Source organism: Panulirus ornatus, chromosome 11 (genome assembly GCF_036320965.1).
Source record: "Panulirus ornatus isolate Po-2019 chromosome 11, ASM3632096v1, whole genome shotgun sequence".
NCBI lineage: Eukaryota > Metazoa > Arthropoda > Malacostraca > Decapoda > Palinuridae > Panulirus > Panulirus ornatus.
Window position 1 is genome coordinate 72,814,854 of NC_092234.1, and position 19,329 is coordinate 72,834,182.

The window sequence follows — 19,329 nt, forward strand, 5'->3', positions numbered from 1 at the left end:
ATCAGAGGACCACCAGATCCAATCTGTGTGATGCTGAGTTGAGATTCGAGCGATTATATGAACCAATACATGGATGACTTGGGAGCAATATGGGACTCCTTTGAACATCCTCATTGTCGTTTGTCGCCGCTCCTCTCCAACCTGCTGTAGGGAGATGTGGTTTACGGGTGGGTATACTCTAGTATACCTCGGAGAGGTTATATGTATAGTGCCTGCAGTAGTTGTGTCGTCTGGTGTTTGTCACAGGTATAATGTATGATACTTTTAACTGGTTAGGTGTTTGATGTTATGTATTGGTAAAGTATTGCATGAAACATAAAGTAGATAGTCTTTATGGTACTATTTGTAGATGTAGTATATGGAGCTTGTTGCAGATGTAGTGTATGGTGCATATGATAAAGACAGTACCAAATTGTGATACATTTGTTGTATGATGAATCTAAGGTTGACATGCAAGTATGGTTGTAATGGTAGGTATGGTGCATGCTGTTGGTGGCCCATATGTTATATGGTGATTGTGGGATGTGTGTTGCATGATGCTTTTGAGTTACATTGTGCATATGGAGGTGTTGTGTGGTGCTTGTGGTGGTGTTATGTGGTGCCTGTGGTGTTTGCTGTGTGGTACTTGTTGAGTTGTACTTGTGATGTTTGTTGTGTGGTGATTGTGGTGCTTGTTGTGTTGCGCTTGTGACGTTTGTTGTGTGGTGGCGATTGTGGTGCTTGTTCATTGTGCATGTGAGTTGAAATGTGGTCCTTAAAGTGTTTCTCATATGATGCTTGTAAGTTGTATTGTGTTGTTCCTGCAGTATGGTGCTCATGGGTGGTTTATCATGTCGTGGTTTTGACTGTTGTAGTGTGTATGTATCATAACATTTATAAATAGCGTATGTATAGTGTAGAATGTATAATTTATGGGTTTTTGGTTATAATGATCTGTACTTGTATAAACCATAGGCGGATGACATATATGTCTGGAACGAGACCTGATCTCTCAGACGTATATCAGTGGAACCAAACTGAACTACAGGATTATGTATCCTAGTCGCCAATATATTCCCGGATGTTACATCAGCTCTCACGCCCTCTATGACTTGTATTCACCCATGGTTTTCGCGTTCTGAAATTGAGTTTCACACAAAAAAATAGGAAAATCCCTCAAAACTAGGCTTTTATAATTGGATGAAAGCTTTTGGGAAAATATTGCAGGCACTTCCGTAACACTGCTCGGGGATGTTTTTCTTCGTGAGGGCTCTGTTGGGCCGGCTGCTGCTGGTGTATCTGTCTGTTGGACCAAGCTGTCTCTGTCTGTCTGTCTGTCTGTCTGTCTGTCTGTCTCTCTCTCTCTCTCTCTCTCTCTCTGGCTACAGGGTCTCACAGAATGAAGTTACATGTTATTTCTCTGTACCATTATGGAATGTAGTGGTGTCTATCATCGTGTTACGTGATGTTGTTGTGGACCGTTATAAACTGTGGCTCCAGTCTGTGATGTTGTCATATGCTGCACAGTCTATGATGTGTCGATGCTTCATGAAGTACGGGGAACGATGCTGTCGATGCCAGCCTGTTTAGTGCAGTTTACGATGTGTCAATGTTTCATGGCGTATAGTTTACGATGTGTCGATACCCCGTACAGTACAGTCAACCATGTGTCATTACTTATGGTACCCCCTGCAGTGTAAGTCGGCGACGTACGTTATGTATAGATATTTTCATGTAGTGGAGCTTGTGCTGTAAACACCGTCTTTCAACACGGGCGGAGCATTTACGAAATTATCTATTGTGTGAGTGAGTCACGTGCCAGTTAGGCGTCGGTCGCTCTGTGAGCACGGTGTTGGGTTGGCCAACAGTGTAAACACAACAGATTGACCAGCAACATACAAGGTTGGCAGGTGGTGAAAGGGGTATGTCTTGCATTTTTTGTTACATTTAGAGTTTTTTCAACAGTGTGTAGGTATAATACTTTCTTTGGCAGGGTATGTCAAATCTATAATGTTAAGGAGTGCTTGGTTAATCCGAGATCTGAGCCACGAAGGTCACACTAGAGGCCATGCAGGCAGCTGTGGTGATGGCTGGTATTTGAGAACTATTGAATTTCCAGTTGAAAACTTTATTATCATTATTATCATTAGAGGATTTACGGAGGAGGGTCATACGAACATTGATTGGTCGTACACTTCGCACGATTCTCTGTTGTTGTCCAGCGACCAAGCAATAAAATACTTGGCTGATTTCCATAAACTTCACAATGGAACCAATTATATTTCTTTTTTTACACGTATGACACTCTCCGAGGGTGAGGGCGGACACGCACACACACACACACACACACACACACACACACACATGCACACACAGACACACACACAAAAAACACACACACAGACACAGACACACACACACACACACACACACACACACACACACACACACACACACACACACACATTTTCATTTTCACTTTAGTCTCAAATACATGAACCTTTCGGGCACACGAACATTGCTCATCTTCAGTTAAACTGGCTAAGAATGACACAACACATAAAGAACAGGACAGGAATGAACCACATCATGATGTGCTATAAAGGAGGTCGGTGACGTAGATGAAATGTTGATTGGTGGACCGTGTTCCCTCGGAGCTTGTGCATTCATAGTGTTGTCGGTAAGGCGTGTTTGCATGAACTCTAAGGGAACACGGTCCACCAGTCAACATATTAACTACGTCACTCCTATCATTTGTAACCCTGAGAGATGAAATTTATAAATGTTTTATTCTGTATCATTTATAACCAATTTGACTGAAGATAGGCATTTTTTTATGTACCCAAAACGTCTCGTGTATTTCAAAAATGATGTGGAAATCAATTTAGGATATCTAATTCACACTTAACCTGCTGAAACAAAATGGGATGAGAAAGAAAGCAAAAACAAAAGAAAAAAAACACCAGAAAGGTACTGAGTATTAAAGATGCATTGGTCTTAAACAAACAGTTTATTAAAGAAACTTCTGTACCAACTTATAAACACACACACACACACACACACGCAAATATATATGTGAATAAGAGCAAGGTTATTAGGTACAGTAGGGTTGAGGGTCAAGTCAATTGGGAGGTGAGTTTGAATGGAGAAAAACTGGAGGAAGTGAAGTGTTTTAGATATCTGGGAGTGGATCTGGCAGCGGATGGAACCATGGAAGCGGAAGTGGATCATAGGGTGGGGGAGGGGGCGAAAATTCTGGGGGCCTTGAAGAATGTGTGGAAGTCGAGAACATTATCTCGGAAAGCAAAAATGGGTATGTTTGAAGGAATAGTGGTTCCAACAATGTTGTATGGTTGCGAGGCGTGGGCTATGGATAGAGTTGTGCGCAGGAGGATGGATGTGCTGGAAATGAGATGTTTGAGGACAATGTGTGGTGTGAGGTGGTTTGATCGAGTGAGTAACGTAAGGGTAAGAGAGATGTGTGGAAATAAAAAGAGCGTGGTTGAGAGAGCAGAAGAGGGTGTTTTGAAGTGGTTTGGGCACATGGAGAGGATGAGTGAGGAAAGATTGACCAAGAGGATATATGTGTCGGAGGTGGAGGGAACAAGGAGAAGAGGGAGACCAAATTGGAGGTGGAAAGATGAAGTGAAAAAGATTTTGTGTGATCGGGGCCTGAACATGCAGGAGGGTGAAAGGAGGGCAAGGAATAGAGTGAATTGGAGCGATGTGGTATACCGGGGTTGACGTGCTGTCAGTGGATTGAATCAAGGCATGTGAAGCGTCTGGGTAAACCATGGAAAGCTGTGTAGGTATGTATATTTGCGTGTGTGGACGTATGTATATACATGTGTATGGGGGGGGTTGGGCCATTTCTTTCGTCTGTTTCCTTGCGCTACCTCGCAAACGCGATAGACAGCGACAAAGTATAATAATAATAATAATAATATATACATATATATATATATATATATATATATATATATATATATACACATATATATATATATATATATCCCTGGGGATAGGGTAGAAAGAATACTTCCCATGCATTCCTCACGTGTCGTAGACAGCGACCAAAGGGGACGAGAGCGGCCCCCCCCCCCTCCAAGTATTTTATTTTCTAATAGGGGAAACACAAGAAGGAGTCAGGTGGGGAGTGCTCATCCTCCTCGAAGTCTCAGATTGGGATGTCTAAATGTGTGTGGATGTAACCAAGATGAGAAAAAAGGAGAGACAGGTAGTATGTTTGAGGAAAGGAACCTGGATGTTTTGGCTCTAAGTGAAACGAAGCTCAAGGGTAAAGGGGAAGAGTGGTTGGGGAATGTTTTGGGAGTAAAGTCAGGGGTTAGTGAGAGGACAAGAGCAAGGGAAGGAGTAGCACTACTCCTGAATCAGGAGTTGTGGGAGTATGTGATAGAGTGTAAGAAAGTAAATTCTAGATTGATGTGGGTAAAACTGAAAGTTGATAGAGAGAGGTGGGTGATTATTGGTACATATGCACCTGGGCATGAGAAGAAAGATCATGAGAGGCAAGTGTTTTGGGAGCAGCTGAATGAGTGTGTTAGTGGTTTTGATGCACAAGACCGGGTTATAGCGATGGGTGATTTGAATGCAAAGGTGAGTAATGTGGAAGTTGAGGGAATAATTGGTATACATGGGGTGTTCAGTGTTGTAAATGGAAATGGTGAAGAGCTTGTAAATTTATGTGCTGAAAAAGGACTGGTGATTGGAAATACCTGGTTTAAATAGCGAGATATACATAAGTATACGTATGTAAGTAGGAGAGATGGCTAGAGAGCGTTATTGGATTACGTGTTAATTGATAGGCGCGCGAGCGAGAGACTTTTGGATGTTAATGTGCTGAGAGGTGCAACTGGAGGGATGTCTGATCATTATCTTGTGGAGGCGAAGGTGACGATTTGTAGGGGTTTTCAGAAAAGAAGAGAGAATGTTGGGGTGAAGAGAGTGGTGAGAGTAAGTGGGCTTGGGAAGGAGACTTGTGTGAGGAAGTACCAGGAGGGACTGAGTACAGAATGGAAAAAGGTGAGAAAAAAAGGAGGTAAGGGGCGTGGGGGAGGAATGGGATGTATTTAGGGAAGCAGTGACGGCTTGCGGAAAAGATGTTCGTAGCATGAGAGGCGTGGAAGGTGGGTTGATTAGAAAGGGTAGTGAGTGGTGGGATGAAGAAGTAAGATTTGGACGATTTTTGCAGGGAAGAAGTGCAAATGAGTGGGAGATGTATAAAAGAAAGATGCAGGAGGTCAAGAGAAAGGTGCAAGAGGTGAAAAAGAGGGCAAATGAGAGTTGGGGTGGGAGAGTATCATTAAATGTTAGGGAGAATAAAAAGATGTTTTTAAAGGAGGTAAATAAAGTGCGTAAGACAAGGGAGGAAATGGGAACTTTAGTGAAGGGGGCTAATGGGGAGGTGATAACAAGTAGTGGTGATGTGAGAAGATGGAGTGTGTATTTTGAAGGTTTGTTGAATGTGTTTGATGATAGAGTGGCAGATATAGAGTGTTTTGGTCGAGGTGGTTTGCAGAGTGAGAGGGTTAGGGAAAATGATTTAGTAAACAGGGAAGAGGTAGTAAAAGCTTTGCGGAAGATGAAAGACGCAAAGGCAGCGGGTTTGGATGGTATTGCAGTGGAATTTATTAAAATAGAGATGACTGTATTGTTGACTAGTTGGTAAGGTTATTTAATGTATGTATGATTCATGGTGAGGTGCCTGAGGATTGGTGGAATGCTTGCATAGTGCCATTGTACAAAGGCAAAGGGGATAAGAGTGAGTGTTGATATTACAAAGGTATAAGTTTGTTGAGTGTCTCTGGTAAATTATATGGGAGTGTATTGATTGAGAGGGTGAAGGTATGTACACAGCATCAGATTGGGGAAGAGCAGTGTGGTTTCAGAAGTGGTAGAGGATATGTGGATGAGGTGTTTGCTTTGAAAAATGTATGTGAGAAATACTTAGAAAAGCAAAAGGATTTGTATGTAGCATTTATGGATCTGGAGAAGGCATATGATAGAGTTGATAGAGATGCTCTGTGGAAGGAATTAAGAATATATGGTGTGGGAGGCAAGTTGATAGAAGCAGTGAAAAGTTTTTATCGAGGATGTAAGGCATGTCTTCGTGTAGGAAGAGAGGAAAGTGATTGGTTCTCAGTGAATGTAGACTTGCGGCAGGGGTGTGTGATGTCTCCATGGTTGTTATATTTGTATATGGAGGGGGTTGTTAGGGAGGTGAATCCAAGAGTTTTGGAAAGAGGGGCAAGTATGCAGTATGTTGTGGATGAGAGAGCTTAGGAAGTGGTCAGTTGCTGTTCGCTGATTTTTCAGCGCTGTTGGCTGATTCATGTGAGAAACTGCAGAAGCTGGTGACTGAGTTTGGTAAAGTGTGTGAAAGAAGAAAGCTAAGAGTAAATGTGAATAAGAGCAAGGTTATTAGGTACAGTAGGGTTGAGGGTCAAGTCAATTGGGAGGTAAGTTTGAATGGAGAAAAACTGGAGGAAGTAAACTGTTTTAGATATCTGTGAATGGATCTGGAAGCGGATGGAACCATGGAAGCGGAAGTGAATCATTGGGTAGGGGAGGGAGTGAAAATTCTGGGAGCCTTAAAGAATGTTTGGAAGTCGAGAACATTATCTCGGAAAGCATAAATAGGTATGTTTGAAGGAATAGTGGTCCCAACAATGTTTTATGGCTGCGAGGCGTGGGCTATGGATAGAGTTGTGCGCAGGAGGGTGGATGTACTGGAAATGAGATGTTTGAGGACAATATGTGGTGTGAGGTGGTTTGATCGAGTAAGTAATGTAAGGGTAAGAGAAATGTGTGGTAATAAAAAGAGTGTGGTTGAGATAGCAGAAGAGGGTGTTTTGAAATGGTTTGGTCACATGCAGAGAATGAGTAAGGAAAGATTGACCAAGAGGATATATGTGTCGGAGGTGGATGGAACGAGAAGTGGGAGACCAAATTGAAGGTGGAAAGATGGAGTGAAAAAGATTTTGTGTGATCGGGGCCTAAACATGCAGGAGGGTGAAAGGCGTGCAAGGAATAGAGTGAATTGGAACGATATGGTATACCGGGGTCGATGGATTGAACCACGGCATGAGAAGCGTCTGGGGTAAAGCATGGAAAGTTCTGTGGGGTCTGGATGTGGAACGGGAGGCGTGGTTTCGGTGCATCATTACATGACAGCTAGAGGCTGAGTGTGAACGAATGTGGCCTTTGTTGTCTTTCCTAGCGCTACCGCGCACACAAGAGGGGGAGGGGGTTGTTATTCTATGTGTGGCGAGGTGGCGATGGGAATGAATAAAGGCAAACAGTATGAAATATGTACATGTGTATATATGTATATGCCTCTCTGTGTATATATATATGTGTACATTGAAATGTATAGGTATGTATATTTGCGTGTGTCGACGTGTATGTATATACATGTGTATGTGGGTGGGTTGGGCCATTCTTTCGTCTGTCTCCTTGCGCTACCTCGCTAACGCGGGAGACAGCGACAAAGCCAAATGAAAAAGAAAAAAATATATATATATATATAGTTATAGTGATGGGTTATAGTGATGGGTGATTTGAATGCAAAGGTGAGTAATGTGGCAGTTGAGGGAATAATTGGTATGCATGGGGTGTTCAGTGTTGTAAATGGAAATGGTGAAGAGCTTGTAGATTTATGTGCTGAAAAAGGACTGATGATTGGGAATACCTGGTTTAAAAAGCGAGATATACATAAGTATACTTATATAAGTAGGAGAGTTGGCCAGAGAGCGTTATTGGATTACGTGTTAATTGACAGGCGTGCGAAAGAGAGACTTTTGGATGCTAATGTGCTGAGAGGTGCAACTGGAGGGATGTCTGATCATTATCTTGTGGAGGCTAAGGTGAAGATTAGTATGGGTTTTCAGAAAAGAGGAGTGAATGTTGGGGTGAAGAAGGTGGTGAGAGTAAGTGAGCTTGGGAAGGAGACCTGTGTGGGGAAGTACCAGGAGAGACTGTGTACAGAATGGAAAAAGGTGAGAACAATGGAAGTAAGGGGAGTGGGGGAGGAATGGGATGTATTTAGGGAATCAGTGATGGATTGCGCAAAAGATGCTTGTGGCATGAGAAGAGTGGGAGGTGGGCTGTTTAGAAAGGGTAGTGAGTGGTGGGATGAAGAAGTAAGAGTATTAGTGAAAGAGAAGAGAGAGGCATTTGGACGATTTTTGCAGGGAAAAAATGCAATTGAGTGGGAGAAGTATAAAAGAAAGAGACAGGAGGTCAAGAGAAAGGTGCAAGAGGTGAAAAAAAGGGCAAATGAGAGTTGGGGTGAGAGACTATCAGTAAATTTTAGGGAGAATAAAAAGATGTTCTGGAAGGAGGTAAATAGGGTGCGTAAGACAAGGGAGCAAATGGGAACTTCAGTGAAGGGCGTAAATGGGGAGGTGATAACAAGTAGTGGTGATGTGAGAAGGAGATGGAATGAGTATTTTGAAGGTTTGTTGAATGTGTCTGATGACAGAGTGGCAGATATAGGGTGTTTTGGTCGAGGTGGTGTGCAAAGTGAGAGGGTTAGGGAAAATGATTTGGTAAACAGAGAAGAGGTAGTAAAAGCTTTGCGGAAGATGAAAGCCGGCAAGGCAGCAGGTTTGGGTGGTATTGCAGTGGAATTTATTAAAAAAGGGGGTGACTGTATTGTTGACTGGTTGGTAAGGTTATTTAATGTATGTATGACTCATGGTGAGGTGCCTGAGGATTGGCGGAATGCGTGCATAGTGCCATTGTACAAAGGCAAAGGGGATAAGAGTGAGTGCTCAAATTACAGAGGTATAAGTTTGTTGAGTATTCCTGGTAAATTATATGGGAGGGTATTGATTGAGAGGGTGAAGGCATGTACAGAGCATCAGATTGGGGAAGAGCAGTGCGGTTTCAGAAGTGGTAGAGGATGTGTGGATCAGGTGTTTGCTTTGAAGAATGTATGTGAGAAATACTTAGAAAAGCAAATGGATTTGTATGTAGCATTTATGGATCTGGAGAAGGCATATGATAGAGTTGATAGAGATGCTCTGTGGAAGGTATTAAGAATATATGGTGTGGGAGGCAAGTTGTTAGAAGCAGTGAAAAGTTTTTATCGAGGATGTAAGGCATGTGTACGTGTAGGAAGAGAGGAAAGTGATTGGTTCTCAGTGAATGTAGGTTTGCGGCAGGGGTGTGTGATGTCTCCATGGTTGTTTAATTTGTTTATGGATGGGGTTGTTAGGGAGGTAAATGCAAGAGTCCTGGAAAGAGGGGCAAGTATGAAGTCTGTTGGGGATGAGAGAGCTTGGGAAGTGAGTCAGTTGTTGTTCGCTGATGATACAGCGCTGGTGGCTGATTCATATGAGAAACTGCAGAAGCTGGTGACTGAGTTTGGTAAAGTGTGTGGAAGAAGAAAGTTAAGAGTAAATGTGAATAAGAGCAAGGTTATTAGGTACAGTAGGGTTGAGGGTCAAGTCAATTGGGAGGTGAGTTTGAATGGAGAAAAACTGGAGGAAGTGAAGTGTTTTAGATATCTGGGAGTGGATCTGTCAGCGGATGGAACCATGGAAGCGGAAGTGGATCATAGGGTGGGGGAGGGGGCGAAAATTTTGGGAGCCTTGAAAAATGTGTGGAAGTCGAGAACATTATCTCGGAAAGCAAAAATGGTTATGTTTGAAGGAATAGTGGTTCCAACAATGTTGTATGGTTGCGAGGCGTGGGCTATGGATAGAGTTGTGCGCAGGAGGATGGATGTGCTGGAAATGAGATGTTTGAGGACAATGTGTGGTGTGAGGTGGTTTGATCGAGTAAGTAACGTAAGGGTAAGAGAGATGTGTGGAAATAAAAAGAGCGTGGTTGAGAGAGCAGAAGAGGGTGTTTTGAAATGGTTTGGGCACATGGAGAGAATGAGTGAGGAAAGATTGACCAAGAGGATATATGTGTCGGAGGTGGAGGGAACGAGGAGAAGAGGGAGACCAAATTGGAGGTGGAAAGATGGAGTGAAAAAGATTTTGTGTGATCGGGGCCTGAACATGCAGGAGGGTGAAAGGAGGGCAAGGAATAGAGTGAATTGGAGCGATGTGGTATACAGGGGTTGACGTGCTGTCAGTGGATTGAATCAAGGCATGTGAAGCGTCTGGGGTAAACCATGGAAAGCTGTGTAGGTATGTATATTTGCGTGTGTGGACGTGTGTATGTACATGTGTATGGGGGGAGGGGTTGGGCCATTTCTTTCGTCTGTTTCCTTGCGCTACCTCGCAAACGCGGGAGACAGCGACAAAGTATAAAAAAAAAAAAAAAAAAATATATATATATATATATATATATATATATATATATATATATATATATATATATATATATATATATATATATATATATATATATGTATATATATATATATATATATATATATATATATATATATATATATATATATATATATATATATATATATATATATATATATATACATATATATATATATATATATATATATATATATATATATATATATATATATATATATATATATATATATATACCCAATTTTGCTTTCCGAGATAATGTTCTCGACTTCCACACATTCTTCAAGGCTCCCAGAATTTTCGCCCCCTCCCCGACCCTATGATTCATTTCCACTTCCATGGTTCCATTTGGTGCTAAATCCACTCCTAGATATCTAAAACACTTTACTTCCTCCAGTTTTTCTCTATTCAAACTTACATCCTAAATGACTTGACCCTGAACCCTACTGTACCTAATAACCTTTTTCTTATTCACATTTACTATCAACTTTCTTCTTTCACACAGTTTACCAAACTCAGTTCCCAGCTTCTGCAGTTTCTCACATGAATCAGACACCAGCGTTGTATCATCAGCGAACAACAACTAACTCACTTCCAAAGCTCTCTCATCCACAACAGACTGCATACTTCCCCCTCTTTCCAAAACTCTTGCATTCACCTCCCTAACAACCCCATCCATATATGAATTAAACAACCATGGAGACATTACACACACCTGCCGCAAATCTACATTCACTGAGAACCAATCACTTTCCTCTCTTCTTACTCGTACATATGCCTTACATCCTCGATAAAAACTTCTCACTGCTTCTAACAACTTGCCTCCCACACTATATATTCTTAATACCTTCCACAGAGCGTCTCTATCGACTCTATCATATGCCTTCTCCAGATCCATAAATGCTGCATACAAATCCATTTGCTTTTCTAAGTATTTCTCACATACATTCTTCAAAGCGAAGAACTGGTCCACACATCCTCTACCACTTCTGAAACCACACTGCTCTTCCCCAATCTGATGCTCTGTACATGCCTTTACCGTCTCAATCAATATCCTCCCATATAATTTACCAGGAATACTGAACATACATATACCTCTGTAATTTGAGCACTCACCTTTGTCCCCTTACCCTTTGTAGAATGACACTATGCACGCATTCCGCCAGTCCTCAAGCACCTCACCATGAATCATACATACATTAAATAACCTTACCGATCAGTCAACAATACAGTCACCCCCTTGTTTAATAAATTCCACTGCAATACCATCCAAACCCGCTGCTTTGCCAGCTTTCATCATCCGCAAAGCTTATACTACCTCTTGTCTGTTTACCAAATCATTTTCCCTAACCCTCTCACTTTGCACACCACCTCGATCAAAACACCCTATATCTGCCACTCTATCATCAAACGCATTCAACATACCTAATACTCACTCCATCTCCTTCTTACATCATCGCTACTTGGTATCACCTCTTCATTAGCCCCCTTCACTGAAGTTCCCATTTGCTCCCTTGTCTTACGCACTTTATTTACCTCCTTCCAAAACAACTTTTTATTCTCCCTAAAATTTAATGATACTTTCTCACCCCAACCCTCATTTGCCCTCTTTTTCACCTCTTGCACCTTTTTCTTGACCTCCTGCCTCTTTTTGTTATACATCTTCCAGTCATTTTCATTATTTCATTGCAAAAATCGTCCAAATGCCTCTCTCTTCTCTTTCAATAATAATCTTACTTCTTCATCCCACCACTCACTACCCTTTCTAATCTGCCCACCTCCCAAGCTTCTCATGCCACAAGCATGTTTTGCACAAGCCATCACTGATTCCCTAAATACATCCCATTCCTCCCTCACTCCTTTACCTCCTTTGTTCTCACCTTTTTCCATTCTGTACTCAGTCTCTCTTGGTACTTCCTCACACAAGTCTCCTTCCCAAGCTCACTTACTCTCACCACTCTCTTCAACCCAACATTCTTTCTTCTTTTCTGAAAACCTCTACAAATCTTCACCTTAGCCTCTACAAGATAATGATCAGACATCCCTCCAGTTGTACCTCTCAGCACATTAACGTCTAAAAGTCTCTCTTTCGCGCGCCTATCAATTAACACGTAATCCAACACCGCTCTCTGGCCATCTCTCCTACTTACATACGTATACTTATGTATATCTCTCTTTTTAAACCAGGTATTCCAAATCACCAGTCCTTTTTCAGCACATAAATCTACAAGGTCTTCACCATTTCCATTTACAACACTGAACACCCCATGTATACCAACTATTCCCTGAACTGCCACATTACTCACCTTTGCATTCAAATCACCCATCACTATAACCCGGTCTCGTGCATCAAAACCATTAACACAGTCACTCAGCTGCTCCCAAAACACTTGCCTCTCATGATCTTTCTTCTCATGCCCAGGTGCATATGCACTAATAATCACCCATCTCTCTCCATAAACCTTCAGTTTTGCCCATGTCAATCTAGAGTTTACTTTCTTACACTCTATCACATACTCCCACTACTCCTGATTGAGGAGTAGTGCTACTCCTTCCCTTGATCTTGTCCACTCACTAACCCCTGACTTTACTCTCATGACATTCCCAAACCGCTCTTCCCCTTTACCCTTGAGCTTCGTTTCACTCAGAGCCAAAACATCCAGCTTCCTTTCTCTCATTTTTTCTCATCTTGGTTACATCCACACACATTTAGACACCCCCATCTGACTCTTCGAGGAGGATGAACAATCCCCGCGTGACTCCTTCTTCTGTTTCCCCTTTTAGAAAGTTAAAATATATATATATATATATATATATATATATATATATATATATATATATATATATATATATATATATATATATATATATATATATATATATATATATATATATATATATATATATTGTGATTGTCCAAGACAGACAACGAGCGTATCATAAACGTATTGTGTGGAGAAGAAGGTGAATTGTTTACAAACTGTATCAACAATAAAGTTGACGAAAGGATGGAACCAAGTGAGTAGTGTTCATCCTCCTTGAAGGCTCTGGCTAGGATGTGTGAATATGCGTCGACGTAACCAAGCTGAGAAGGAAGAGACAGGATGTATGTTTGAAGGAAGAAACCTGACGATCAAGCCGTGTTTGAAACAAGGCTTAAGGGGAGTGGGGAGGGAGGGTAAAGCAAACGTTTGAGAGCGTTATAGCATCATCAGTGGATATTGTGACGAGTTGTAGAAATTTGTGGAAGGGTATCAGGAGAAGAGTGCATAACACATTACCGCTGCCCATCAAACTATTAGCATTTGTATACAAGACCTTGTGTACGTTTCTTGATACTATAATTCCTATTGTGTTACTAACAGTGGAATGATATGTGTCTCTTTTCCTACCTGACTTGCTACTTTTTGGCCCTCTATACGTATACTTCAGAATTTCTCCAACTCTTTCCGTATATAGTAATAATTTTCTAAATACCAGTCTCCCAACTTGTCAGCCTGTCTTAAGGCTTACTCACACCTTTCTCCCATACTGAATGTTACGTTCAGAGGTGAAGTCCCTTAAAGACACACAGAAAGACCAGGCAAAACAAATATCACCATAGTTAAGTGAGGATGGCGACACACCGACCAGCATCATCGACACCACGACTGCGAGGAAGGAGAGTGAGGTGAGACCACTTAACCTCATGACTAATCATCCAGTATGCATCTGATTTTCCTGTTCCTCATATTGAGTCTTGTCCATCTTACTCTCAATATGACTTTGTTACCCGAAAGCCAAAATCGACCTACGTCTTTGCTGTTCACATTTGGTTATTTTGTCTTAAGCTCATCTTTAGTCATCTTGAATTAGATTTTCGTGGTTCGTTGCTAGTCATCTCTTTGTGGTCCAGCTTGTCTACCTCTTCCTCGAGAAAAATTTTTATATTCTTTCATAATATTCTACATCCACTTTCACCTTGAACTGTGGTCCTATTGCTCCTCACTCACCTTGGATTCTCATTTCACCTTCAGACTGGAGGCGTATGCCTCTCTGTGAGTTTAATGTTCTCACCTCAGTTTACTTCCACCCCGTCTTGGTGTCGATGACGCTGGTGGATAGGTCGCCAACTTCACTTTACTAAAGTGATATTCATTTCATCTGACTTTCCTCTGTGTCTTTTAGGGACATCACCTCTGCTTCCAGTGGTCTAGTAGTCTTAACTTGAACGTACGTCCAGATATTTACATAGCCTCACCCTTGTCGCACTAGACCATCCTGTCCTGCCCATCTTTGAAGTTGAGGAACCAAGATGGGTCGTCTGCCTTACCTTCATATCCGGTGTGGCCTCCATCGTCAGTACCATGGAGCTGATATCCCATGCTTTGTGATTTGGATCTGGGAGTCACACTTCGTTCCGCAGGTGTCCCTGGCATGTTGCTCATGTCAATTGCATCTGTGTAAACCGGTGTATGAGTATGAGACGCATACTGCTGTTGCTCGAGTGTGTGTGTGTGTGTGTGTGGAGTCATTTCAAGGATAATGTGGTCAGTCTGTGCAACACAGTAATGGTTTCATGGTTTTTGCACAACATTACCGAGCCAGCCCGGCAGTATCCATCATGATGTCAGCCATGGCCTGCCACACCCACACTCCACCAGACCAGCCTACCAGCATTCCTCTGCCTGGGAGTGGGACCCGACTCGTGCTGGGGTCAAGGTACTAGATTCTGCTTGTGCTTTTGTGTATCTGTTTTATCTGCCTGTGAGTCATAGCTTATTGTCACTCGTTCTTGTTGGCAGAACGTAGCCAACTGAGTACGATATAGTGTAATTAGTACGGCCAATCAGGAACCCATTGTCGCTATAAGTTTCTGAGTGGTGGTTACGAGTGGGCTCAGTTTGACCCTGAATTAATTAACGCATATGTTAATGTAGTTAATCATAAGTGCCCGTAGCTGAACGTAAAGTAAATTCGAACTCCTGCCTGGTTACATGTTTGGCGTCTCTAAGCGGTGGACTAATAATAACTAGCTTTACCCCATATACTATATATGTATATATCCAAATTAACATACATGAACACCAGAATGCGTGTGGATGTACACAGTGTGTGTGTGTGTGTGTGTGTGTGTGTGTCTGTGTGTGTGTGAGTGTGTGTGTGTGTGGCTGTAAGACCGTGAAAGTATGCTTCAAGCTCCATCGTCTCCGGGTTTCTCTTCACTGACAAAGTCATGGACAATCGTAAACTTAAAATGTAATTTCTTCTAAATGTGATATATTGCCACCTGAGGGAACGATACATACAGATATATATATATATATATGTGTATATATATATATATATATATATATATATACATATATATATATATATATATATATATATATATATATATATATATATATATATATATATATATATATATATATATATACATATATATATATAAATATATATATATATATTCTTTCTTTTCTTTCATACTATTCGCCATTTCCCGCATTAGCGAGGTAGCGTTAAGAACAGAGAACTGGGCCTTTGAGGGAATATCCTCACCTGGCCCCCTTCTCTGCTCCTTTTGGAAAAAAAAAAAAAAAAAAAAAAAAAAAAAAAACGGGAGGGGAGGATTTCCAGCCACCCGCTCCCTATATATATATATATATATATATATATATATATATATATATATATATATATATATATATATATATATATATATATCACATAATGCCCTCCAACAGCAACGATTCGAACCGGGACCTTTTGTGCGGTAGTTGGGAACGCTAACCGCTTGGCTATGATTACCCTAATACGGAAATGATTATTCGATTACTAGTAATTGAATACCTTTCGTCTGACATCTAATGAGCAAAGAGGTCTAGACCGGTCAAATTCCATCAGGTTCACGTTACCAGTAGTTAGCATTTTACAGAAATTGCTGTCATACGCGGAGGTATATGAACACGAATATAGTGCATATGAGTGTGCCAAAAGCATCTCTCAGTTACTGTTTTACCTGCCTAGTTAATGCATGCATCTTTACATGCCTTACATTTGACGACGTAAATACACCCTAATTTCCTGATAAATTGACCTAATTACCTTAATTAATTAGAATTAAAAGATGAGTGCTCAAAATACAGAGGAATGAATTTGTTGAATGGACCAGGAATCTTGTATGAGAGGGTATTGATTGAGAGGGTGAAGATATGTGCAGATTAGTGAGGAGCATATCGTGGATTCAGAATTAGTAGAGGATGAGAGGATCAGGTGTTTACTTTCATGAATGTATGTGAGAAATCTTTAGAAAAACAAATGGATTTCGATCCCTACTGCGGGAGTAATAGGAGACCCAAGGCTCTTCGTCAGCCTAACCTAGCTGTTCCTCACAGCTGTCCACAGCCCTCCACATTAACCCACAACCCCTCAGCCTAACCTAGCTGTTCCTCACTGCTGCCTACATCCCTCCACAACCCCACACATGATCGAGGCATTTACAGATGTAGAGAAGACAAAAGATAGGGTTGATAGAGATGCTTTGTGGAAGGTTTTAAGAACATATGGTTTGGGAGGTAAACTGCTAGAAGCAATGAGCAGTTTTTATCAAGGGTGTAAGGCATTAGTGTACGAGTAGGACGAGAGTAGAGTGAATGGTTCCAAGTGAAGGTTTACCTGCGGTAGAGGTGTGTGATGTCACCATGACTGTATGATTTGCTTATGGACTGGGTTTTGAGGAAGGTAAAAGTAAGAGTTCTGAAGAGAGGGGCAAGTATGCAGTCTGGTGGCAGATTCGAACGAGAAACTGCAGAAGTTGATGACAGTTTGGAAAAGTATGTGAACGTGGAGAGTTGCAAGTGGATGTGAATAAAAGCAAGGTTATCAAGTTTAGCAGGTTTGAGGGGCAAGTCAGCTGGGATGTGAGTCTGAATGGAGAAAAATTGGAAGAAGTGAAATGCTTTAGGTATCTAGGAGTGGACTTGGCAGAGAATGGAACCATGGAGGCGGAAGTGAGTTATGGGGTTGGGGTAGGGGGCAAATGTTCTGGGGGCATTGAAGAATGTGTGGAAAGAGAGAGCGTTATCTTGGAGGGAAAAATGGGTATGTTTGAAGGAATAGTAGTCCCAGCAGTATTATGTGGTTGCGAAGCATGGGCTATAAGATAGGGTTGTGCGGATGAGGGTGGATGTTTTGGACATGAAGTACTTTGAGGACAATATATGGTGTGAAGTGGTTTGATCGAGTAAGTAATGAAACGGTCAGAGAAATGTTTGGTAATATAAAAAGTGTGGTTGAGAGAGCAAAAGAAGAGGGTGTGTTGAAATGGTTTAGACATATAGAGAGAAGATTAAGGAAAGATTGACAGAGAGGATATATGTGTCAAAAGTAGAGGGAACAAGAACTAGGAGACCAAATTGGAGATGGAAGGACGTAGTGGTAAAAATTTTGAGCAATCAGGGCCTAAACATGCAGTAGCTTGAAAGGCGTGCACGAGACAAAGTGAGATGGATCGATGTGGTTTTTCTATCAAGTCAACAAGGGGTCAGTTAACTGAACCAGGGCATGTGAAACGTCCGGAGTAAACCATTGAAAAGTCTATGGTGCGTGGATATGGAAAAGGAAGCTGTGGTTTCGATACATCACACATGAAAGCACGAGTATAGATGTGAGTTGATGTGCCTTTTCTTTTTGTGTGTCGTGGCGCTTCCTCGCTGGGGGCGGCGATTGGGTGTGGAGGAGTAGAAAGAATGTAAAACATTTTTCTTTTCTTTCATGAATTTTATGCTGTTTCCTATGCTGTGGGTAAGCGTTGGAAATGGATGACTTCGAACAAGTATGAATAAGTGCATATTTATGTATGTGTCTGTGTGTGTGTGTGTGTGTGTGTGTGTGTGTGTGTGTGTGTGTGTGTGTGTGTGTGTGTGTGTGTGTGTGTGTGTGTGTTCGTATATGTGTAAACAAATGTATGTAAGCAGATGTGGCCTTTCTTCGTTTGTTTCTCGGCGCCACTTCGATAACAGGGGAAATGGCGAATAGTTTGAAAGAAAAAAAGATGTATATATATACATATATATATATATATATATATATATATATATATATATATATATATATATATATATATATATATATATATATATATATGGATTTGTATGTAGCATTTATGGATCTGGAGAAGGCATATGATAGAGTTGATAGAGATGCTCTGTGGAAGGTATTAAGAATATATGGTGTGGGAGGCAAGTTGTTAGAAGCAGTGAAAAGTTTTTATCAAGGATGTAAGGCATGTGTACGTGTAGGAAGAGAGGAAAGTGATTGGTTCTCAGTGAAGGTAGGTTTGCGGCAGGGGTGTGTGATGTCTCCATGGTTGTTTACTTTGTTTATGGATGGGGTTGTTAGGGAGGTGAATGCAAGAGTTTTGGAAAGAGGGGCAAGTATGAGGTCTGTTGGGGATGAGAGAGCTTGGGAAGTGAGTCAGTCGTTGTTCGCTGATGATACAGCGCTGGTGGCTGATTCATGTGAGAAACTGCAGAAGCTGGTGACTGAGTTTGGTAAAGTGTGTGAAAGAAGAAAGTTAAGAGTAAATGTGAATAAGAGCAAGGTTATTAGGTACAGTAGGGTTGAGGGTCAAGTCAATTGGGAGGTAAGTTTGAATGGAGAAAAACTGGAGGAAGTAAAGTGTTTTAGATATCTGAGAGTGGATCTGGCAGCGGATGGAACCATGAAAGCGGAAGTGGATCATAGGGTGGGGGAGGGGGCGAAAATCCTGGGAGCCTTAAAGAATGTGTGGAAGTCGAGAACATTATCTCGGAAAGCATAAATGGGTATGTTTGAAGGAATAGTGGTTCCAACAATGTTGTATGGTTGCGAGGCGTGGGCTATGGATAGAGTTGTGCGCAGGAGGATGGATGTGCTGGAAATGAGATGTTTGAGGACAATGTGTGGTGTGAGGTGGTTTGATCGAGTAAGTAACGTAAGGGTAAGAGAGATGTGTGGAAATAAAAAGAGCGTGGTTGAGAGAGCAGAAGAGGGTGTTTTGAAATGGTTTGGGCACATGGAG

General features: G+C 41.5%; 1 protein-coding gene across 14 annotated transcripts in view; it reads right to left on the reverse strand.

Moving 5' to 3' along the window:
* LOC139751634 (band 7 protein AGAP004871-like) overlaps positions 1-19,329 on the reverse strand; it is a 948,509-nt gene that overhangs the window by 720,850 nt on the left and 208,330 nt on the right. For all 14 annotated transcript variants that reach the window (XR_011713398.1, XR_011713399.1, XM_071667261.1 and 11 more), the window contains exon 2: positions 14,599-14,724. Coding sequence is in view for 12 of the 14 variants with exons in the window: in XM_071667261.1 (XP_071523362.1) it covers positions 14,599-14,724 (126 nt within the window). In the remaining 2 variants the exon portion in view is untranslated. The remainder of the gene's footprint in view (positions 1-14,598; positions 14,725-19,329) is intronic.